The sequence below is a fragment of the Corythoichthys intestinalis genome, chromosome 10, assembly GCF_030265065.1.
Source record: "Corythoichthys intestinalis isolate RoL2023-P3 chromosome 10, ASM3026506v1, whole genome shotgun sequence".
Taxonomy (NCBI): Eukaryota; Metazoa; Chordata; class Actinopteri; order Syngnathiformes; family Syngnathidae; genus Corythoichthys; species Corythoichthys intestinalis.
The window spans coordinates 28,036,986-28,060,880 of NC_080404.1; the positions used below are offsets into that span (position 1 = coordinate 28,036,986).

At 40.9% G+C, this 23,895-nt stretch overlaps 1 protein-coding gene across 1 annotated transcript; it reads left to right on the forward strand.

Annotated features, from left to right (window-relative positions):
• Positions 1–22,739, forward strand: pcnx2 (pecanex 2). The gene is made up of 40 exons (XM_057848325.1): positions 1–496; positions 1,430–1,635; positions 4,256–4,373; positions 4,472–4,508; positions 4,924–5,318; positions 6,005–6,202; positions 6,325–6,780; positions 6,852–7,038; positions 7,133–7,274; positions 7,364–7,500; positions 7,575–7,653; positions 7,742–7,877; positions 8,077–8,219; positions 8,335–8,488; positions 9,152–9,184; positions 9,249–9,420; positions 9,509–9,619; positions 9,697–9,788; positions 9,860–9,969; positions 10,455–10,566; positions 10,706–10,798; positions 10,913–11,063; positions 13,036–13,177; positions 13,246–13,423; positions 15,032–15,140; positions 15,243–15,372; positions 15,945–16,003; positions 16,116–16,331; positions 16,395–16,648; positions 16,717–16,950; positions 17,397–17,500; positions 18,037–18,181; positions 18,564–18,794; positions 18,882–19,039; positions 19,122–19,238; positions 19,399–19,580; positions 19,849–20,015; positions 20,088–20,162; positions 20,918–21,094; positions 22,316–22,739. Exons 1-40 carry the CDS (start codon positions 344–346, stop codon positions 22,469–22,471), a joined length of 6,249 nt encoding a protein of 2,082 aa, XP_057704308.1. The 5' UTR covers positions 1–343; the 3' UTR covers positions 22,472–22,739.
• Positions 22,740–23,895: the final 1,156 nt, after the last annotated feature.

Here is a 23,895-nt window from a genome sequence, read left to right on the forward strand (position 1 = left end):
GAGCCAGTGAGGACGAGGGGCCAGAGCAAGAGAGAAAAAGTGAGAGAGGGAGGGAGAGCGTGATGAAGGCGGGCAGAGCAGGATGAGGATAGCATCGTTGGGGATGATTCATCCATCGACGCCGGGATGGGAGACGGCAGAACTGCAAGGTGCAGGAGAGCCGAGCCGTGATGTAGGAGCCGCGCCTTTGTGGCAACATGGAGGCACGTAGCACCCGCTGAGGGAGAGAGCCTCTTTATTGTAGCCTAGCAGCATCATCAGCACCATTCGTCCGACAGACCTGAGCGGGGTGGAAGAGGAGGAGGTGGAGGAGGGCGAGGAGGAGGAGGAGAGGGAGGCTGAGATGGGCTCCCATGTTGCTCAGACCCTGCGTCAGGGCGTATGGGCGTCTCTGACTGGGGGCTGGTATCACGACCCGGAGCAGAAGAAATTCAACAACTCATGCCACCTCTATCTGTGGATCTTCCTGCTCATGCTACCACTGTCTCTGCATCTGGTGAGTCGGGCCCTTTTATCTTTCTAACACTCTCCATTGTGTGCTTTGTGAGAAAAGGAAGGCGGCATTGTCGCAGTGTGTTACCCCCTTGGTGTATGCAGTGGCTCGATGGATGGCTGCTCCTGCATGTGACAGCATAAATAAACTGGTGCCATATACACATGCTCATTGTCTGCATGTGAGCCATGGAACTCCATAGTAGAGTAGTGGTGCGAGACAGAGAGCAATGGTAGTCTTTTAAAAATAAAATAAATAAAAAGAAGTAGAAGAAGGTTCAGGCTAACCAAAACAGTAGCACGTGCAGTCACATTGTATGGGATCAAATTGCATTTTCCTTGCGTTTTTTTTTTTTTTAAACAGGAGAAAAACATTTTAGTGTCACCCCACAATATTGTGTGTGTCCACAAACACCCCTAATTCATTTTAGTAAGTATCGATGTTCATATACATCCATGTTCACTCACTGATTAATAAACAAAGTAGCAGAATGTAAAGTCTTTATGTGAAATAAGGCCTGGATTGTTATTGCATGTGGTAAATGTGTACTGAAGACTTTGTCATTAAAAGTAATAGCGTCACAAACCTGTGAAAATCCATGTTAAGACAAATAAGCACTTCCCTCGACAAATGTCCTCTTTTTTCTGTCAGGAAACCAAAAAAAATTCTGTCATAGTTTTCATTATGATATAGACTATTTTCAGTCATTGTTGTAGTGCCAACATTTCTAAATACATATCCTTGTCAAAAAAGGGCTATTATTCAATATAATTCAATGCAGCAATATTTTGAAAATCATTTTAAACCGTTTTAGACATTTTTACTGTGGTAACTGATTTCAAAAGTACGCAACAGAATTTGAGTTTGGGACTCCAGAAAATCATTTCACCACATACTTTGAGTTGACCAAACAACAATTGTTGTCCACACATGCAGGCCTTGCCTCCTACCACCATGGCCCTGAGCATATACTGTGCTTCCGTCACCGTCTTCTTCGTGCTGGTCAAAACAGCCAACTACCGGCTGCACGTACTGTTTGACGAGGGCGAGGCAGTGGTCCGTAGCAGCCTCTCGGATCTTAGCAGGGCCGCAGACAAGAAGAGTAACACTGCCTCCGATGCCTGCCTGCCCTCCAACATCAGGTGAATATTGGGAGACAAACAAGCGTTTACCATAGACTTCATAATGATATATCATCATAATGAGAATGATATATCATTATGAAGTCCATGCACTTACATTAACATCTTAAAACAACTTGAAGCATTGTGTGAAAAAGAGTGCAAATATTTTTTTAATTTGAGAGTATCTGTATAGAACATACAAATTCTACACAGAAAATTCCAGATTTGAATCCAGACAACCAGAAAAAAAACACTGTTTCTAATGCTTACCCACAGGTAAGCAATATTAAGACTAGCTCTCATGAATTATGCATGAGAGCCCTTTTTTTGCAACTATTTTTGTCACTTCTCTATTTCTCCCTCTGCCTTTTGTTCACATCAAATCTTGTTTTGTAATCAAGTGAATCTGAATGCCACTGAAATTCCGTCTACTTCCTTTCAATGACTCACAGCACAAAACAAGTCTCTTATCCCAAAGACTGTGTCTTTAAGACATAAGCAGCTTTCAGTACCAGTACCAACCATTTGTAGGCCTATGCAAACATTTAAAAGTGAACTTTCTATAAAATGTCCCTTATGAAATGCAAGACAATCATTAGTATAAATTAATACCATATAAAACACAGGTGCTTAAAGTATTTAAGTATGCAATTTGTGACTTTCTTAGACCTCTGGTAGTGGAGAAAATAATGTTTGAGCACACAAAAAATGACGGCTTACAGGCGCAGCCATTTTAAGATGTCCTTCATACCCACGCACATTCAGTGGGGCAAATAAGTATTTAATCAACCACTAATTGTGCAGGTTCTCCCACTTGAAAATATTAGAGAGGCATGGGTAAACCTCAACCATGAGAGACAGAATGTGGAGAAAAAAAAAACAGAAAATCACAATGTTTGATTTTTAAAGAATTTATTTGCAAATCATGGTGGGAAATAAGTATTTGGTCAATACCAAAAGTTCATCTCAATACTTTGTTATGTACCCTTTGTTGGCAATAACGGAGGCCAAACATTTTCTGTAACTCTTCACAAGCTTTTCAAACATTTTTGCTGGTATTTTGGCCCATTCCTCAATGCAAATCTCCTCTAGAGCAGTGATGTTTTTGGGCTGTCGTTTGGCAACATGGACTTTCAACTCCCTCCATAGATTTTCTATGGGGTTGAGATCTGGAGACTGGCTAGGCCATTCCAGGACCTTGAAATGCTTCTTACGAAGCCACTCCTTTGTTGCCCTGGCTGTGTGTTTGGGATCATTGTCATCCTGATGCCACATCTCATCTTCAATGTCCTTGCTGATGGAAGGAAAATTTCACTTAAAATCTCTCGATACATGGCCCCATTCATTCTTTCCTTTACACAGATCAGTTGCCCTGGTCCCTTTGCAGAAAAACAGCCCCAAAGCATGATGTTTCCACCCCCATACTTCACAGTGGGTATAGTGTACTTCGGATGCAATTCAGTGTTCTTTCTCCTCCAAACTTGAGAAACTGTGTTTCTACCAAAAAGTTCTATTTTGGTTTCATCTGACCATAACACATTCTCCCAGTCCTCTTCTGGATCATCCAAATGCTCTCTAGCGAACCACAGACAGGCCTGGACGTGTACTTGCTTCAGCAGGGGGACACGTCTGGCAGTGCAGGATTTGAGTCCCTGGCGGCGCATTGTGTTACTGATAGTAGCCTTTGTTACTGTGGTCCCAGCCCCAGGTCATTCACTTGGTCCACCCGTGTGGTTCTGGGATTTTTGCTCACCGTTCTTGTTATCATTTTGACGCCATGGGGTGAGATCTTACATGGAGCCCCAGATCGAGGGAGATTATCAATGGTCTTGAATGTCTTCCATTTTCTAATAATTGCGCCCACAGTTGATTTCTTTACACCAAGCGTTTTACCTATTGCAGATTCAGTCTTCCCAGCCTGGTGCAGGGCTACAATTTTGTCTCTGGTGTCCTTCGACAGCTCTTTGGTCTTGGCCATAGTGGAGTTTGGAGTGTGACTGACTGAGGTTGTGGACAGGTGTCTTTTATACCGATAATGAGTTAAAACAGGTGCCATTAATACAGGTAACGAGTGGAGCCTCGTTAGACTTCGTTAGGCCTTGTTAGAAGAAGTTAGACCTCTTTGACAGCCAGAAATCTTGCTTGTTTGTAGGTGACCAAATAAATTCTTTAAACATCAAACAATGTGATTTTCTGTTTTTTTTTCTCCCCACTCTCTGTCTCTCATGGTTGAGGTTTACCTATGTTGACAATTACAGGCCTCTCTAATCTTTTCAAGTAGGAGAACTTGCACAATTGGTGGTTGACTAAATACTTATTTGCCCCACTGTACACAATAATTGACTTGAGCACAGGTTTATGAAATAATTGGATATTAATGACAATGAGGAAGGGCAGGAAATGCATACTCATATTTCATTGGCAAACGCAGTAAACATTGATAAAATGTATGCCCCCATGTCAGGTAGCCTCTTCCTGGAAATACCGGGAAATCTTATTGACTTTCCCCATTATAGACATCAGAAAAGCAAAATTCTGTTTTTTTATCAATTTATTGTAACAAGATTATTTCTGCTGGTATGGACAGAACAAAGGTGTTGTCTTTCCCTTTAAGTAAGCTTCTTACCTTGTCCAATAGAAAGAGCAGCACCGTCCCAGACAGCGTTGCCATGACCATGCTGACTTGCAAGCGTCCTAGTCAGGTGATCCAGGTAACCGTCAAACAGACGGAAACCGACACAGGACTGATCGGGGTGGTGAGTGGTAATCGCTGCGCATAGATGCACACTTGCTAACATGAAGGCGAACTTAATGGTAGGAGGGAATTTTATTGAGGTATTTCTCCTCCATACAGGACGGTTCCAAATCAGATGAGGGGAAGACGGTAGAAGGTAATATTCTGCTCTGAATATCATCTTCTGAAATTCAGTAAAACCTTTTTTGAATTAACTCATTGGCTTCCATTGACAGCTGTGAATTGAAACGAGTTAATTACTAGTTTATCACTAGTAGACGTGCAATCCATTTGGAGTGGGAGGGTGGCACTCCCATTTCAAATGTATTGCACGTCTACTAGTGATAAATTCATTTCAATTTGCAGCAGAAGACTGAAAAGAGCCACATCAATGGATGTTTCTCGTCACCAAAGGCAGTGAAAGAGTCAATATATAATGAAAAATGTCTCATTAGGATATATTTTCAACGTTGTGATGATTTTGAAGAATCACCATTAACATTCTTTCAGTCTGTGTTGAACTAATATAGGCTTCTCTATAATTGCTACAATTTCTGTGACCTGCAATGCAGACTGTGCCACAGAGGAAAGACCAGGGGAGACAGTCCCACAGCCAAGGATGGAGCCTCCCCCAGAGGACTCCACTGTCAAGGATCCTCCTTTGCTGCAGGCTCAGCAGAGGCCCACATCCCTCAAGGAAAGACAGGAGAGTCCGTCTGTGGAATTAATCGCTGAAAATATGGAACAAGCAAATGATGAAAGACGAGAGGAGGAGGCCAGTAACGAGAAAGAGGAAGCATGTGGAGAAACAGTTGAAGGTCTTCCCCCACCTGAAGGAAATGAAGATGACGGCAATGTGAAGGAGAGCGAAGGGCAAAAGGAGCCTTCAGACGCCAACAATAACTCACTGGAGATCCATCGAGAGTGCACTCATGAACTCATCGACATTACAGATCCAGCTATACAGGCACTGCGATTTTAGAAACTAAATGGATTTACAGTATGTATTGGTTGAGCAGAAGTCGTGAAGTGGTAGTAGAAAAGAAAAAATAATAGTCACGTGTTAGTCAAGGGGATAATGAAAGATGATTTAATCGGTTGTTGCTTTATAACAAATGACTTACTGGCTGACTGATGTACTGACTGAGTCACTGATTCATTGACCAACTGAATAATTCATTGACTGATTGACAAGCTAACAAACTTCATTAAATTGACTGAATGCTAGCCTGACAGATTGAGGGACAAACTTATTGTCTTGGCTGATTAATTGACGAAGTAACTCACTGATGGAATAATAGACTACTAACAGACTAAGTTATTAACATAGCTAACTAAAAGTAACTCACTGATGGAATAATAGACTACTAACGGACTAAGTTATTAACATAGCTAATTAAATTACTGACTGACTAGTAAACTCACCAACTTATTGACTGATAATCTTACAGATGAACAAGGAACTCACAAACTACTTGACAGACCAACTGAGTAACTTACTGTTTTAATAACTAGTTAGACAGCTACAGTATCTGACAAACCAAATGAATGATTCATTAATAAGCTCAATAGCTGAATAAATGAAAAACATGAGTTTTGTCCATTTGTGAGGTTAGTAGACCACCGAATAAATGTCTTTGTCTCTTCTGCCAGGATGAGCAAGGGGAGGAAACGTACTGCTCTGATGAAATAGAAGTTGTCCTTACAGACAGCTCTGCTCCAGTGCCATCGTCCCCTCCTCATCACCTGGACGTTGATGCGGTCAAGATCGTCATCACCATGAATTGTGATCCCCGCACCGCCGCTCAGCTGGAAGATGGTGTCAAGCAGAGCCTTTTGGAGAACGTCCAGGTGAAATAAGCGCCATCACGTTTATGGGTCCTATGCATTTGTCATATTCACGGTACCACCAAGTAAGAGGAGACCCAAAGTTTGTAAGTCGTACCCTACTGTTTCAAATGCATGTATCACAGGCACAAGAAGGTGCAGGAGAATGCCACATCAAAATCCCAGTCATCACCTTTGACCTGCCTGAGGATGAGAAGCAGGAAATGGAAGATGCACAGGAAAAAGAAGAAGCAGACCTGTTAGAGGATGAGACTGTTTTGAGACAGACAGCGAGCCAAAATGAGAAGTTCTACTTGTGCAGAGACACTATAAGCTCAGATTCGGCCGTCTTGGAAAGTCCCCATCTGGATGGAGAGAAAGGCCCCACTAGCCCACAGCAGACCAATGACAACAGCTCGTCCGGAACTGACGTCCACCACGATAACACTGACCCTCCCATTTCCAGCGCAGACCCTCAAGGTTTCCTTCGTCTGCCACCTGCTTTGGGCCGCTACGGTCCCGGAGGAAGGACGCACTTACGCGGGCTGAGCATGGACAGCGGGAAAGATGCCGTGCTGCTCTCGGACCGCTCCCAAAACACAGTATGTTGGGATAATTCGCCTTGTCTTCACCATACCTTGTACTGTACAAACTCCCCTCTTCTATTTGTTAGACCACTATGACCACCTCCAAGTCAGATTTGGAGGCAAAAGAAGGCCAAATTCCCAACGAATCAAACTTTTTGGAATTTGTTTCCCTGTTGGAGTCACTCAGCACCCGAGTGATCGCCAGGGAAGAAGATGGATCAGAGTTCCAGGTAGAGGCGGGATGCTCCGTGGAGATGGAAAAGAAACACTCAGGTTTGTTATCTTTTCAGTCTTTACATCCATATTTCAAACACTTCTGGGAAGACCTAGCCCAAAAATCTCTTCATAACAATGAAATGCATCGTAGAGGATACGGGTGCATCATCCAAAGCAGACGAGCCCAAAGATATCAAACCACACAGCAAAGCAGAACGACCTAAACCACCCACCAGTCTGGCTCCAGACAAGTCTGTTCTGCCAATCCACATTCCTATTGTCTCACCAGATAGGTATTAACAAACACAATTTCAAACCACAGTACCACACTAATTCAGGCACTTTTAAGAGTTACTACCTTATGATTGTTTTCCACTTCCAGCCCGCAGACGGAAAAAGATCCTGACTACGACTCTCTGCCTTCCCAAACGTCCCAGTCGGAAAGTTCCATGCTGCAGGTCATTTGTCGACCAGAGGCTACGAGCAAGGAAGAAGCGTACACCTTTCACACTGTGCACCGTGAGCCAATAACTATTTCAGATTTATTAAGTATACAGAAATTACCGTTTTTGATTATAAGTTTGCTCTTTCAGGAGAGAGGCCACGTAAGCTTTACGCTGAACGAGCTCTCAACCTGCCGCTGGGAGCCGAGCTGATCACTGGCAACATGTGGTATGATGCAAACATGAAATAACAGTTCTGGTCAAGTCAGGCCTTTTGAAGATATTAACATTAGTTAAATTTCTGTGTGCGTGTCCAGTGACCTGCTGTCCACTTCTTCTAATTCGGAGTGCCAGGACAGTGTGGTGGCCGGTCACGCTGACTGTCCTTTTCAACGTCGCATAATTCCTTCGCACCGACTTCGTCCCAGGAGGACGCACCCCGAGATCTTTCAGGTGTCCATCAGTCAATGCCCATATATGCTCCTAAGTGCCCCTAGAATCATTGATTAGAAAAAATGATTACAAATTTGGTAAAAATAGACTAGGAGACCAACAAAATTCAAACCGTTGTAACATATTGAACAAACTTTGACAATCACTGATGTAGATTTATTTTTTTTCTCCATTAAATTCATAAATGCAACTTGTTCAGGAGGAAGACTCTTTAGATGACTCCTCAGAGACATCCACTCAAGAGAAGCCCACCAGAAAGATTTACTACAAGCTCAAGCTGTTTCCCGGCAAGTGGGTCAACATTTTATACGACAGACTCACATTGCTTGCCCTTTTGGACAGGTAAGTGGTTTCTCGTGGGATGAGCGCAATGTCAAATCAGTGTATTATAATACTCTCTTCATTCACAGAAATGTTGTTTTAAATGACTCCAAGATGAAGGCTTTGGTTTGTGTAGGAACCAAGAGGTTCTGGAGAACATGGTGGCTGTTTTCATGGCTTTCCTGGTTTCCTTCCTGGGTTTTGTGCTGCTCAACGACGGCTGCTTCAAAGACTTTTGGGTCTTCCAGTTCTGTCTGGTCATCGCAAGCTGCCAGTACTCCTTACTGAAGGTAAACAAAGGTAGTAAACGGACATTAAAAAAACACTATAAAATGCAGTTTCAGGAGAAATTGCGTGGGCATGCCTTGGTCTTTCCCACGAGTCAGTTCGTGTAGTTTTTTTGATCACTTCTTTTAATTTTAGGCGTTTTTAGGTCACTTCCTTGGCAATGGCACTTAAAGATTAGCATTCCCAGCCAGTCCCCCAGTTTAAATCAATTGGATTTCAATCGCCGTCAATGGTGGGCAATGAGTTCATTTTGGATCACTTCTTTGTTCATTCTAGGTTACTTACAGGTCTCACATCCTGTTGGAAATAAATGGGGATGTTTTTGTCAAATTTCAGTGGAACTATGTTTTTGGCAAAAACTGTATAAAACTGTTGTGCGCCTTGATTTCCTCTTTTTTTTTTTTTTTTTTGCTATGTGAATTATGTGAATTGGGAATAATGGAGGAAAAGATACATGTACAAACTTGAATATGTCAACGTTTTTGCCATTGAAAATACCCCCCCCCCCCCCAAAAAAAAAACCCTGTGCTTTTGCAAAGCATTCCCACAGTTAAATTAATCGAACTGTAAACTGTAGATTGTGCATTTATGAAATTACATCTCGTCTATTTTGTATAGTTTAGGGGCAAAATTGTAACTTCTCGGCTATGATTTTTGTTTTGCAGAGTGTTCAACCAGATGCAGCTTCACCGACACATGTGAGTTATCTGTGGTTTCAAACTTGATACATACTAGACAGAATGTTTGTGTTTGTATGTGCAGGGTCACAACCAACTCGTGGCTTACAGCCGCGCTGCCTACTTCTGCATCTTTTGCTCGCTCATCTGGACTCTGGAGCAGCTCCTGCGCAAGAAGGACCTACCCGTGTCCACCTTGTATGGTGTCACCATTGTGTGCCACGACGCGTTGCGCTTCTTACAAAATCTGCTAGTGGGTACGGACAAACCAAGGCAACAGAAGCGCTCGAACCTGGAGCCACATGTTTGTGTTTTGATCAAGTAGTTGGTTGACTTTCATAACAGGTTTTACACATTGCTTCCCAATCATGTTCCTGGTTGGCCTTTTCCCGCAAGTTAACACCTTCACCATCTACCTGCTGGAGCAGATTGACATTCACTTTTTTGGCGGCACAGGTCAGTTGGCCCATGAATTCAAGCGGGTGGAACTTGCGTTTGACACAGGTTTAAGTGTTTCTTTGCTGTCATTCCAGCTGCTACTAGTCTGATCTCGGCAGTGTACAGCGTCGTCCGCAGCTTGGCGGCTCTGTCTCTTCTCTATGGCTTCTGCTTCGGGGCTCTCAAGGTAGGAACCAAAAACAGACTGGAGGCTCCTCTACTGTGAAGCTCTAAAATTTTTCAATGTGTGGGTCGCAGGAGCCTTGGGACGAGCAGCACACGCCGGCCTTGTTCTCTGGTTTCTGCGGCCTTCTGGTGGTCTTCTCTTACCACCTGAGTCGGCAGAGTAGCGACCCCTCTGTCATGCTGTGAGGAATAGTTCAACGTTCTTAACTGCCTTACAACAAAATGAAGGAAGGCACGACTAAATAAATACAACCACCTGATTCAAGAGTAAAAATTATTCACAGAAATAATAATAATAATATTTGCACTTGGTTTATACAGATGTAAAAGTTAAGAATACCTTTAAAATGCAAATAAGTTAATTAAAAAAAAAAGCTACTTTACACAATTGTGTCAATTTTACAATTGGTTTTCCAACAAATTATTCATTTATAGAGAATACTTTTAAAATGTAATTAATTGAAATATATGTACGGTATATTAAAAATAAATTAAAAAAAAAACTAAATTCTAGAAACTAAAATTAACAAACACCAGGTACTTCTTATATCATAAGAATTCACAAGTAGTGTACTAGTACTAGTATATTTACTTTTTGGGGCGGCGAGTTTGATTTTAATTTAAAATAAGTGAATATAAAAAAGAGAAAATATTCTGTTCTTTTCAGATCCCTGATCAAATCCAAAGTGATGCCCCAGTTGGTGGAAGGTGACGAACAGGAGGAAGGTCAAGACGCGGACATCGAAGACCCTCTGCCTAAGAAGTTGCGGAATTCTATGGTGGGCGTCAATTCCTTTTCATCAGGCCTCTTGCAAGCATTTTCCAAGAGTTGTGAATATTATGTCGGTGTTGATTGTCTTCTGAGCAGTAAACTATGAATTCTTCATGATGTTAACAACAAATGATGAATCTCCACAGAAGGAGATTCTTCTGTCAGATGTGATCGTGTGCTCGCTGGCGTACATCTTGACTTTCGCCATCACAGCAAGCACAGTCTTCCTGTCGCTAAAGGTAAAACTTCTTCAGTCTGGTCACCCACCAGTCATAATGTAAGAAGAAGATGGATTCAGTTAGTTTCATGAACATAAAACTAACGCAAAATACTACATATTATTTTTGTGTCAGCCCTTTGTGACCATCGTACTGTACGCGTTGGCCGGCACGATAGGCTTCGTGACGCACTACCTCATCCCCCAGCTGAGAAAGCATCACCCCTGGCTGTGGATCTCGCACCCGCTGCTCAAGACCAAAGAGTACCACCAGTTTGAGCCCAGAGGTCAGCAGCAAAGCAGCTTTTATACGCTCGGACAAATATTTAAGATGATGAAACAATTCTTCTACGAAAATAAAGTATTTTAATTATCATTTAGATTTGATTTTAACTTAAAATGTAAAGAAATGTAAAAAAAACGGGTGCATAATTTTCTAAATACTGTATTGCTGTATTTAATTATTCTAAAATGAATTAACATTTTAAAAATGTGCAATTGCCACACAGAATTTTTTCAAAATGTCATTTTAATTTTCATTTAGATAACTCCTTTTGATAAATTGTTTTGTTGCTACATATTTATTAAAAATGTTAAAGTGAGTTTAGGCAGTCTTGTAAATTGATAATAAAAAATACAATTTATAATTTTGAACATATATTATATATATAGACACTACCGTTCAAAAGTTTGGGGTCAAAGCGACCCCAAACTTTTGAACCGTAGTATATCATATGGGATGTTTCATTATGTACACTACGGTTTGACCCAAAACTTTTGAACGGTAGTGTATTTTTCAATATTAGTTTGGTTGATTGGCTATTTTCTTCCTACATTTAGTATATTAATTTCAAATTTAAATAAACATTTGATTATGAATTAAACCTTTTTAAATCAATGCATAACTGATTTGTTTAATTAAGTAATATCATTTAAATACATTTGTAAATTTTGATTTAAATTTGCAAACAATGTTTTAAATGTGTGAAAATGTGTAAGCAAATATATTGAATTAAAAAAACATTTCCCCCCATACGCTGAGTTTAAGGGGTGGCTGAGGGGGCCAGGCCCTCTTGGTGGCCGCAAAGTGTCATTGCATGTAATTGACTTTCCTATTTATGATTTTAAAATTAAGAGTTTTCCGGTAAAATGGTGTCTGTAAAAGTTGTACAGCAATAAAACAAACAACAAAAAAGGATTAAATGAACGAAAACAATTATTTCTATAACAGGTCAAAATTATTTTTCGAACAGATCATGTGACTAGCACCTTAGATAGTCATTTGCTTTGCTTAGCCATAATCACCTGAGGACTGAAGAGGCAAGATGCATATATGTAATTTTTTCAAACCTAAGCTTTCAAAAGCAACAACAACGGCTGAGCAAGAACCAAGCATTGAAAATGAGGACCAAGAAAATCCAGAGAGCAGCGCAAAAATGGTGAGCGGAGTTCCAACTGCCCCACTAAAGACGCTAATTGTACAACAGAGCCACCACCGCTGTCTTGCCAATTTAGTTACCCCCCGTCAAAAAATGTATCCCCTGGCCCCGGGAGAGCACACACACACATTAGTTATGAGTTATGTCGACTTAAACAATTGATTGAAGCTTATTTATTAAAGTTTATTAAACTGAAGAAACTCCATACAGGGCTTGAATTACAGTAATAAGTTATAAGTCATCCTACGAGTAAAACAGTAAAACATCGCCTTTTTTACATTATGTATGTTACATTATACGACAGACAAAAATAAGATTTTTTTTTTTTTTTTTTTTAAATGAATGGGCCATGTTTTAAAACTTCGTACATAACTACATCACCAAAACACGGAAATCATGCAAATCAGTACAGTGCAGTGGCTCCGCTCAGGGGATACAATTTTTGACAGGGGTAACTACATTGGCAAGACACCGGCGGGCGTACCATATTCAATGGATGACGATCTTGGCAAAACGTATCGCTGTCCTAAGCAGCCTGATTTAGAATTTCCCTATAAAAAATGATGGGAATTGGGAAATTAAAAAACACTAATTTTCAACTTATTATTATATATATTCTTGTAAGTTAATTTTACTGCTGACACTGCGTTTCGGGCTCATCAACATGTTGTGCCTCCACTGCCCCAAAGCCTAAACTCCGCCTATGTTTCCCCCCCTCATTAAGTTACACAGTATTTGAGTTTAAACCTAAAATCTTTGAAAAGTTAGGGAAAGTGTCTTGTAGGGACACTAACAACACGTCTGTTTTTCTGTGTTCAAGAGGACGCAGTACTGATGTGGTTCGAGCGCCTTTATGTGTGCCTACTGTGCTTCGAGAAATATGTGGTGTACCCCGCCATCGTACTGAGCGCGCTAACCAATGATGGTTTTGCCCTCAGCCACCGCAAGAGGCTTGGCATCCAGTAAGACGAGCCTTACCTTCACCCGCCCGAGGGTGGCGGTCTCGCTGACGCATTTTTTCCACGCACAGTTTCGACGTCCTGCTGACGACTGTGGCCGGGATGAAGCTCCTGCGCTCCTCCTTTTGTGACCCAAGCTTTCAATTCCTCACCTTGCTCTTCACACTGGTCTTCTTCCATTTCGACTGCCCGCATGCCTCCGAAAGTTTCCTTCTCGACTTCTTTGTCGTATCCATCCTCTTCCACAAGGTGAACGGCCACACCTAAATGCATGCAAGTCACAGAATATTAATTAACTGGCTTCAAGGAGTTTCTATAAAATGCTATGTCAAATCCATCCTGGAGCGTTGTCACATATCAGTTTCTCATTTTTATATTTGACAGATGTCATTTTGGGGGGTGGGTGTTACAATTAGTTATTTTTAAAATTCAAATTTCAAAATAAAAAAATCATAAAATAACTGATCAAATATTATCATAATCTTGACTGCGATTTACCAGGTTTGCTCGATCTTTTTTCTTTTTTTGTACGTTTAGCTTCGCACATATGCTTTATAGATTGAATTTATTTTGGGTTTTATTATTTTTTTATTTGTTTACAAAGGTTTCATGAGGTCAGAATAAGAATGTTTTTTTTTTTTTATTCCTTCTTAAATGTGACATCAGTTTTTGGGCATTTTGTCTGTTGTTTTCTAAATGAATACACAATTAAAATGAATCAAATAGTAAACCGATATCCTGGTATTGTCCAAGTCCAAAAACCCGATACCGATATCAAACCGATACTGATATGTGCTGTCGTGAACTTAATATATTATGGCTGATTGTATTGTGATGCCCCGCTGGATGCACAGATTTTTGTATTTTATTACTTTTCTTAGTGATGATTTATGTCTGGTGACGCAGTCGATATATGTGAGTTTATAATTAATTATTTTTCAGTCATTTATTGTTCATTTAATTTTTGCACCACAAATGCAATTGGTCTGATCACATAACAAATCCCAATCATCTTAGTTTGGAGACATCTAATGGTCAACAAGCATAATTGCTGTGCTAAGCTGCGACCAGCCCTTGTACAAAGGCCGAAGGCTTCCACATTCACTTTGAAGGCAACATACATATTGGCTCAAAACCGAAAATAAAAAACCAATGTCGATATTATCTGATATCACTTATGTTTCTATCGACCGATCAACTCTATGAAAAACAGTACTTTTTTAAATAAACAAATGCCTTTTTTAATGATTTCCTTAAAAGTGTTTTTGGGGGTGGGTTGAGGATTCTGCTTCATGCTAGTGATAGGTTGTTTAAAACCAAATGCCATTCCTTACTCATTTAATACCATTAACTGTGATGACAGACATCAAATCCGTTTCAACTGGGATGTCTGCCTTTGAATGACAGTGGGAAGTTTGTTGATCTGTTTCCTGAGTTGCAAGTGGTATCATGCCAAAGTTACTTTGTGGTTAAAATAAAAACAGCAATTTATTTAGAACTCTGGTTCATCTACTACACACAGTCTTTTGTAGCCAATGAGTTTAATTCATGAAATAACATAAAAGCTATTATGACGGTAGAAAGGTTGTTGATGTGTTTCCTTAGTTTGGGTGTAAGTCCTTGAAATGACTATTAAATAATACTATTCCTAATGAAACATTGTCACAGATTTCTTCAAGTGTCTCTTTTACGATAAAATAAATACATTTACTGTCTGTGTATAAATATGGTAACTATCCCCAAATAATATAGTATGTAGCTAAATAAGGTGACCAAAATATTTGAAAATGCTAATCCACACACTGAAATTGTTTTTCATATGTCGCTAATAATAAAATGTATTTGTTTTGGGTCTAGATGCGTGAGCTGCTGCTGAAGCTTCACTTTATCCTGGTCTACATCGCCCCCTGGCAGATCGCTTGGGGCAGCGCCTTCCACGCCTTTGCCCAACCCTTCGCAGTACCTCGTATCCTCAGCTACAATAGTACCTGTGTGTGAGTGTGTGTGTGTGCGTTTGTTTGTATCACCATTAGAACCACAGGTTAGTTCTTGACTGGCATATGAACAGACTCTGCGATGCTGCTTTTGCAGACTCTGATCACCACAGTCTTTTATACCCCACTGGCCCCGTTTCTGGGTAGTGCCATCTTCATCTCCTCATATCCGCGACCCATTAAGTTCTGGGAGAAAAACTACAAGTAAGGCTGGAAGCAGACCCATTTCATCAATGATTAATTAGATATTTGACATTTTTAAGCTTTCTTTTCAGGGATGCCCAACATCGTTTTTGTTGTTTTTTTTTCTCTCGTTTTTTTGTTTAGGTTTTTTTCTCGTTTTTTTCTCGTTTTTTTTTTTTTTTTTTTTTTACTATTCTTCAATTTGTTTTATTATAAATCTTTACAAAACAATGATGGTAATAAAGAAGAGTTTTCATTTTGTTAAATAAGTGATGTTTGAAAAACGATTATTAGTCATTTGTGCAGCATGACATTTGCATTAACGTGATATAGTTTCAAACGAGTAAAGAACTTTGCTTAAGCTACACTCTTAGTACACTGTGGTAGATGTGGTTACATTTCCTGTTTCATGTGGGAAAAATCCAACTAACGCTATAAATACATTGCTGTTAGTTATAAGAGCAATAATACATTTGACTTAAAAGCGCCTTTCAAAACACTCAATTTCACTGTACAAGAAATAAAAATTAAAATTGGTAATTTTAGTCACCAGAGATAAGAAGGTACTAAAACTAAAAACTTGTCGCCTGCAGTACGAAGCGCATTGACAACTCCAACAGCCGCCTGGTGTCTCAAGTGGATAAAGAGACAGGTGAGTTCTTAGCTACTTTTTACGATCTAGTTAACCTCTCCATCCAGTGCTTCTGAGTTATTCTTCCTCCTGGAACAACAGTTGTGCCATTTTTACGACCTTCTCCTGCCAGGCTGCGACGACAACAACCTCAACTCGATCTTCTACGAATACCTGACACGCTCGCTTCAGCACTCGCTATGCGGCGACCTCATGCTGGGCCGCTGGGGTAACTACAGTGCCGGGGACTGCTTCATTCTGGCCTCGGACTACCTCAACGCCTTGGTACATCTTATCGAGATCGGCAACGGCTTGGTCACCTTTCAGCTACGCGGGCTGGAATTCAGGGGTATGGAGTTTGCTCAAAACTGTGCTTCGGTGTCTTTCAAATTGGTTGATTGCCTTTTGCCAGGAACCTACTGCCAGCAGAGGGAAGTGGAAGCCATCACTGAAGGTGTGGAGGAGGACGATGCCTGCTGCTGCTGTGAGCCGGGTCACTTGCCCCATATGCTGTCTTGCAACGCCGCCTTTAACTTGCGCTGGCTGGCTTGGGAAGTAACGGCCACCAAGTACCTGCTGGAGGGTTACAGCATCAGTGAGAACAACGCCGCTACAATGCTGCAGGTCTATGACCTCCGCAAGCTGCTGGTCACCTACTACCTGAAGGTACTCGTCCAAACAAGAGATCATTCATTACTAGTTATACTTCCTTAGCAATCTCTTCCTCCCTCTAGAGTGTTATTTACTACCTAGTGCACTCCCCAAAGCTGACCACCTGGCTGAAGGACGCCACCATTCATGAGGCACTGCAGTCTTATACAAAGTGGCACCACATCGAGCGAGACCCCCAGGTGTTCAGCGTCAAGATAGACGAGGACTACGTACACTGCTTGCAGGGGGTGACGCGAGCCAGCTTCTGCAATGTGTACCTGGAGTGGATCCAGTACTGCGCTGGCAAAATGGAGACGGTATGAAAGCAATAGGGATTATTTAGGTCTATGACTTTGTAGAACAGCAGTAAGATTTTGAATTTCCAGTGTGGTGTTCAACATTGATCGTTCTATGCTACACGTTCCTGGTACACAATGATAGTAAACTGAGTACCAACTGCTTTATTTTGGCCATTTGTCTACAACATGTGTGTCCAAAACGGTCCTCAAGGGCAAGTTTCGTTCTAACCGATCTAGCATAATCTCTGGGAGATTAGAGTTGACGTGCGTTTTCAGAGCTAGTCACAATGCTCACACCTGTACACTAACGCTTCCAAAAACCCCTAAACCATTTTCACAAGACAGTTGATCAAATAAATTGCCAACAAGAAAGAATCCATTCCTAGGTGGTAGGTGCCAACAATCCATGTAGTGTACTGTATAGTCTATCTTTTTCTTGAATCATGATGTTTATTTGTGCCCAGCCTGTCGACAGCGATGAAGACTCCCCTCTGGTGACTCTGTCGTACGCTCTGTCAGTTTTGGGAAGACGATCACTTGGAACAGCATCGCACAACATGTCCAACAGGTATGTAACTGCATTTTTTTATTTGTGCTGTTTTAGATTGGTTGTCTGCTCAACAATCCAGATCTTGTTATCCTAAAAGTGAAAATGGTTGAAGTTTTTCACATTTAATCCGAAAGTCGTCTGTGGTTCTGAAGTGAGTGGGGGGTGTCCAGTACTGAGTTCATTGGACCACTGAGATTCAGGTCAACAGACCAAAACTTAACAGAGATTGAAAAATGTTTCTCAGTTTTTGTTCCCCCCAGCAAGCAATTTTCTGTAGCGCTTGTCATCTCTGGGGTCATGGGTAGATAATTCCTGTTGAGTTTGGGCGAGGCACTCTGGAGAGTACAACAGGGGCACATACTGTATAAGCAACTTTTTACACTAACATTTACAATAACAGACAATTTAGCTTTTACAAAAATGTCTATGACACTTGGAAAACGAGCAAACATCGAAATTGAAGTTTGAAAGCTCCACCACAAGGGGGAATCAGAAGCAGATGAATATTCATTGTCTTTTTTCGTGATGGTCTTCGTTTCCTTTCTCTTGTCAAGCCTGGAATCCTTCTTGTATGGTTTCAACACACTGTTCAAAGGCGACTTCCGCATCGCCACCAAGGACGAGTGGGTTTTTGCCGATCTTGACCTGCTGCAGAAGGTGGTGGCTCCTGCTGTCAGAATGAGCCTGAAGCTCCATCAGGTACAAAGCTGTACAACCTAAGAATAAGGTTTTATATGTGACATTTCTGACTTACTAGTGAACATCCAAGTAACTAACAGTCTGAGAACCTTAAAAATCATAAAAATCATAAAAAAAAAAAGAAGAGCCAGTCATAGTTTTTATAGTTTCATAGTTTTGCCTTAGTTTTCATGTAACTGGCTACTTAAACAACAAAGTATATTGTAACTAATTGGTTTACTAATAACCGAGTAACAGGGGGGAAAAAAAGACAAATTCATTGACCACTACACTAATCAATTGACTGACCACATAACTAATAATCTAACATACTGGCTATATGAAAAAAAAAAAAAAAAAAAAAAAAAAGTAGTAGTCAGTCGGCCGCTCGTCCTACTCCCAGGACCACTTCACCTGTCTGGAGGAGACTGAAGAGGCATCCATTTTGTACGAGGCCATTACAAACTACCGCGGCAGCCTGGTCATTTGCCACGAGAGTGACCCGGCCTGGCGCAAGGCGGTGCTATCCAGCTGTGACACGCTGCTCACGCTGCGCCACATGGTGGACGATGGCACGGATGAATACAAGATCATCATGCTCTACAAGCGCCACCTCAGCTTCAAAGTCATCAAGGTAATAAAAGGAACTTTCCATGGAATCGAGAACACATCTCTCACAATAAATGTGGAGTTTGTTGTCCTACTTCAATTCTTTTGGTAGATCAACAAGGAGTGCGTGCGAGGCCTCTGGGCGGGCCAGCAGCAAGAACTGGTCTTCTTACGGAATCGCAACCCGGAGCGTGGCAGCATTCAAAACTCTAAGCAGGCATTGAGGAACATGGTCAACTCGTCGTGCGACCAGCCACTAGGCTACCCCATGTACGTGCTGCTTGAGCGCCCAAGAGAAAAGAATGATGTTCTGGAATTCGATGGGTGGGTGTTGCTTTATGGATTTATCCAGGTACGTGTCGCCGCTGACAACGTCATACGCGGGAACGCACCGGATGCTGCGCACTATCGGAGGTGGGGCATCCAGCTTGGATGCCATTCGATCCTGGCTGTGCTCCAAATGGCTCAGGTTTAAAAGAAGTTCTCTTATCAACCATTTTGAGTTTCTGCCAGTTTTGTCCGACTCAAAAAGTGTAAAAAAGTATAGACTGTCTGCATGTAATAGTTAAATCGGACAAGGCTTGTGCAAATTTGCCCAATCTGGTATGTCACGTACTGTTTGCCATCAGAGTGCGCAAGGACAACCTGAACAGCTGCAACAGCGGTGTCAATGTGGATGATGGTGACTGCGGCACAGGAGGTTCATCATCCCTGAGCCACAACCGGCCGTCTTCGGTAACCTCAAACAGTTTGAGTGTTTACCAGCAGAGAGCCCCTCGTACCACGCGCAGTCACCGGCACCACAACTCGGGTACAATAAATTTTATGGAATCACAGAAACTGGGAGAGGATTTAGTTTAGAACTATGGAAAAAAATAACCGAATAAGTAATCCACTGAGGCAATAACTCACTGACTAACAAAGGGTTGCATTGACTGAATAATGGACAATCATAGATGAGCAAACTGACTAACCAAATAACTTACAAGCCAACTCACTGATCGTTGTAGTAGAGCGTGTCAAAAGCTACGGTTTCTATTGATTTTTTTCATGGTTGTGTGACAACATTTGTTGTGCAGCAAGGAGAGAGTATCGAAGCAGGTCGGTGCAACCTCAGACTCAGCGCCCGCCAGTCAGCAGCCAATCGGGACCCATCGTGGACTCGGCCTCCAATCATGGCCTGGTCCAGCGTCTGTCCAACAGCCAGTTGTCCTTCAACACTTCCATAGCCTCCATCTTCTCCCAAGTAAACTCATACACCACTCATGGTTAGCTTTAGTTTATGAAGTAACACAGCAATTTTTTCCCCCTTGCTCAGGTCCCTCGTCTCTCGGGAAATGGCGGGATTAACTCACAGCTCCAGGCAGCACAGAATCAGCAGCGTTCCAGTCAGGTAAACGTTCGCTACACTACTTTTGCGTAGGTACCTAAGCTTGGAGATTCAGCTTTCTAATGTGAACTCTGATGTGGACATAGAGTTTTCTCCTAAATAACATAACTAGAATGTAATGAAAAAAACAGAAAAAACAACAAGAAACAACTAGCATAGAACATGAACTTTGAAAGTTATTTACATCCCAAGGACCACCATACCTGCTGGGAGGTAGGAGTCAGTTCTTATTGGTCTTTTCTGCCCACAAAGGTTGATGGGTAATTTGTCAGGGTACCGTAACTGAGAGTTGTGATGTTCCAGGTCGAGCTGGCTGTGTGCTGATCACTATAATAACACCTTACTCTTGGAGTCATGCAGTTTATGAGACATTAGATTCCTGTAAAAATAAACAGTGCCTACATATTTTGTCCCCACGTGATTTATCACATTGAATTACTTATTCATTTGGAGCGTAATATAGTTTAAAAAAAAAAAAAAAACACACAGTATATGGCTAAAATGTTGGAGTAGCTTTGTTCAAATAGTAAATAAAATATAACAAATATCAGATCGGGACTTGTTGATCAGGACATCCCAAGACATAATATGTAACTGCTTTTTGAACTACCTTTTGAATTCATTTTCTAACCAAACAGGCAGCAAAAAAACAGTATTTCGGATGACATAAATGAGTGAAGTTCCACCTACCAAGTTCTCTGTTTAGTGTTTTGGATGATCTTGTGTCATGTTTTAGAGAGCTCTGTGCTTCTCCACAGGTGTCGTCCTCCTCCTCCACCCTGAGTCTACTGTTCGGCAAGCGCAGTTTCTCAAGTGGCCTGGTTATCTCAGGGCTGTCCGCGGCAGAGGGGGGCAATACGACCGACACGCAGTCGTCGTCTAGCGTCAACATCGCTATGGGACCCTCACACCGGTCAGGGAGCAGGGCCACGCAGGTAAAACCCATGAGGGCATTATAAGTATTATTATACAAGTATTGGTATTATTTCAGTTTTAAGGTTAACCTGAAAAGGGAAAAAAAATCAATTAAAAAACTTATGGATTTTTATACAGCAAACCAATGCATATTCATGGCTTGGCATTCACATTTTAAATGGAACACATCTATCATTCTCTAGAGGCATTATTATGATGCCAAAGAAGTAAACTAAAAGTGAGTCCAGGAGTTTTGTTTAAACAAAATTGATACTTTGCCACCATTTTGGTACAAAGGAAGTACAGTATGTTCAAGATTTTCGTTGAGACGAAAGCAGTGCTATGGCACTATCTTCGTCCCGTAAGATCGATGTTGAAATGAGTTGAAGTGAAGTGACGTGTTTTCATTTACAGAAAAGAAAAGGCTTTACAGCGGCCATCTTTTTGGCTGTGGTGCTTTTTTTTTTTTTTTTTTTTTTTTTAAATCAGTTTTTCTCTCCAGTCTTACAGAATACTGAAACTTTACTTCACTAATAGGATACATTACTTTTGGTAACACTGCAAATGTTGTCCCTTAGATTATTATCTATATCCTACAATTTGTATGTGTTTGGATCAATTTTAACCCCTTCTTACCTGAGCATGCTGTTGATGGACATGATGCATTCGCGTCTCTAAACCAATAAATACGCTGAATTTAGCTGCTATTCCCACTTAAGGGAGATGATTGGATGAAACTTTACCCATCGAAACCAAATCTTGAGGTTTGGCATGTCGTCTTTGCTATTTTTGGCTCTTTGAAAATGGCTAACCAAACAGGATAATGTAAAATGCTCATTCCTCATTAAAAACACATTAACATTAAGAATAACAATTAAAGCATGAAATATCCTGGACAGAAAAAAATTGCACTTTGTTTTGGTGTTCGAGTAAAGTAAAAATAAGTTTGTTTTTTTTGCCCAGCAGAAAAAATGTGGGTCTGAAGGAGCATACACAAGCAGAACTTTTTTTTTTTTTAACTTATATTTTGTCATGACCATGAATTTTCAATTCCTTTTGAGCTTTTTTTATTGCTAAAGTAGGGAGATAATTGATAGATAATGCTATATAGCCTATGCTTATAGGTCATGCAGATCTTTTTTTTTTTTTTTTTTTGCTCAGCTATGGTTAACTCATGAGTTTAAAGATCCACTGTTTTCTACCTGTGCAGTAAAAGTTTTCCATCCCTTGCCTTTCATCAGTGGACTTCCGAGCCTTACGAAAGCATCGACGAGACAGTTCCCGACGCCGCTGTCGAACAGTTACACGACCGGAGCGTTAGCCAGGGGTTGGAGAAGATGCCCTCAGAGGACATCGCCTCGACAGCTCCTGAGGCAACGGATGAAAAGACTGTTTGAGAACGCGTATATAAGTGTTCTCATTTCTAGAGAGGACTGAACGATTTATTCTTGTCCAGTAGGAGACCAACCGTAATGCACAGCGACCTGCCTCCACATCCTCAGCATGTGCTCTCACCTTTGTTCTCTGAATGTACTGTCAACACTATCATTGATACTGTCAACAAAATAAAACATGTTTTTAACTTAAGCCTCTCAGTGGTCTTTCCATACAGGCCGGAGGGTAGGGGACTGTGCAGTCGTTAAATCTCTCATTTTGTCTTCCTGAAACGTGCACAAGACAGATGATTAATGATATCCTTTTACCCTTGAATAATTAAGAGATTTTCATTGTGATATCTTGGTTGTTGAAAATATCATCTGTAAATTCATTGGCTACCAGGAGTGAAATACAGCGTTCCGGCCCGAAATCTCATGCCGGAACGCTGTTCTAGCATACGGTGCTTTGATCCTGAAAATATGACGGCAACTGTCAAAACCCCCTTTTTTTTTTTAAATTAAACCCTGCCACACACGCATCTCCAATAAGAACAATTTACTAACATCGGATTTACATACACAAGTGTTAACAACAAGCCTGATAACGAGCTTGTGTAGCGTAATCGTTTCCAAAGATATTATTCATGTATTCTACATAGTTCTTCCCAGCGTCTCTCTGTATCTGACAAGTCGCGTCGCCCTGCACATGCAGGCAGCAAATTTAAGAAGAAAAAAAAAAAGAATATAACGACTCTGCTCACCGTTCACTTGGCTGACATACTGACATGTGAGCATGGATAGTTAGCTCTGATTTGTTGAAATGCACGTTTTTTTGTTTTTTTTTTAACGAGAAATAGAGGGGAAAAAACAAGCTTGTTGAATTAATGGGGCAATGCAAAGGAAAATTGATCAGATCTTTGCGAGAAAGGAAAGAGTAGATGAGGTTTATTTTATTATGTGATATTTGGGAGTGTTACAACATCTATGCTAATGTCCACTTTGGACTTACTTTTGTTCATTAATGTAAAGCTACTTTTTAAAATTTATTTCCCTATAATTAAAAAAGTCAATGTTTGCTTGGTCTTCAAAATATATTCCATTTCACTGTGCATAACGGAAGTCATTTGTACTTATTTTTGTTAATGTAAGTTACTTATATCAATATTCAAAAGAAAGAAGTCAATGTTTACATTATCTTCAATTCAAAAGAGCATCCTATGTTTTTGAATAGTTACAATTGAGGTTTTGCTTTTAGATTGGAGGAAAAATAGAAATTAGATGGATTTTAGATGGAATTGTGTAAATCAGTGAATCAATAGCATTTTTAACGGAATACAGTTTCTCCTTTATGCCTTGTTTCAGTGTAATGCAGTGTGAAACCTTTTCTTTTTCCGAGCCACTTATCCTCACTATGGTCACGGGGGCACTGGAGCTGATCCCAGCTA

Bases quoted from the DNA above. Each gene is read 5' to 3' on its own strand.
- pcnx2 (XM_057848325.1), top strand. From the start codon at position 344: ATGGGCTCCCATGTTGCTCAGACCCTGCGTCAGGGCGTATGGGCGTCT. The intron at 9,789-9,859 runs GTAGGAACCAAA...TGTGGGTCGCAG, and splicing joins TCTGCTTCGGGGCTCTCAAG to GAGCCTTGGGACGAGCAGCA. The intron at 20,163-20,917 runs GTAAACGTTCGC...GCTTCTCCACAG, and splicing joins ATCAGCAGCGTTCCAGTCAG to GTGTCGTCCTCCTCCTCCAC.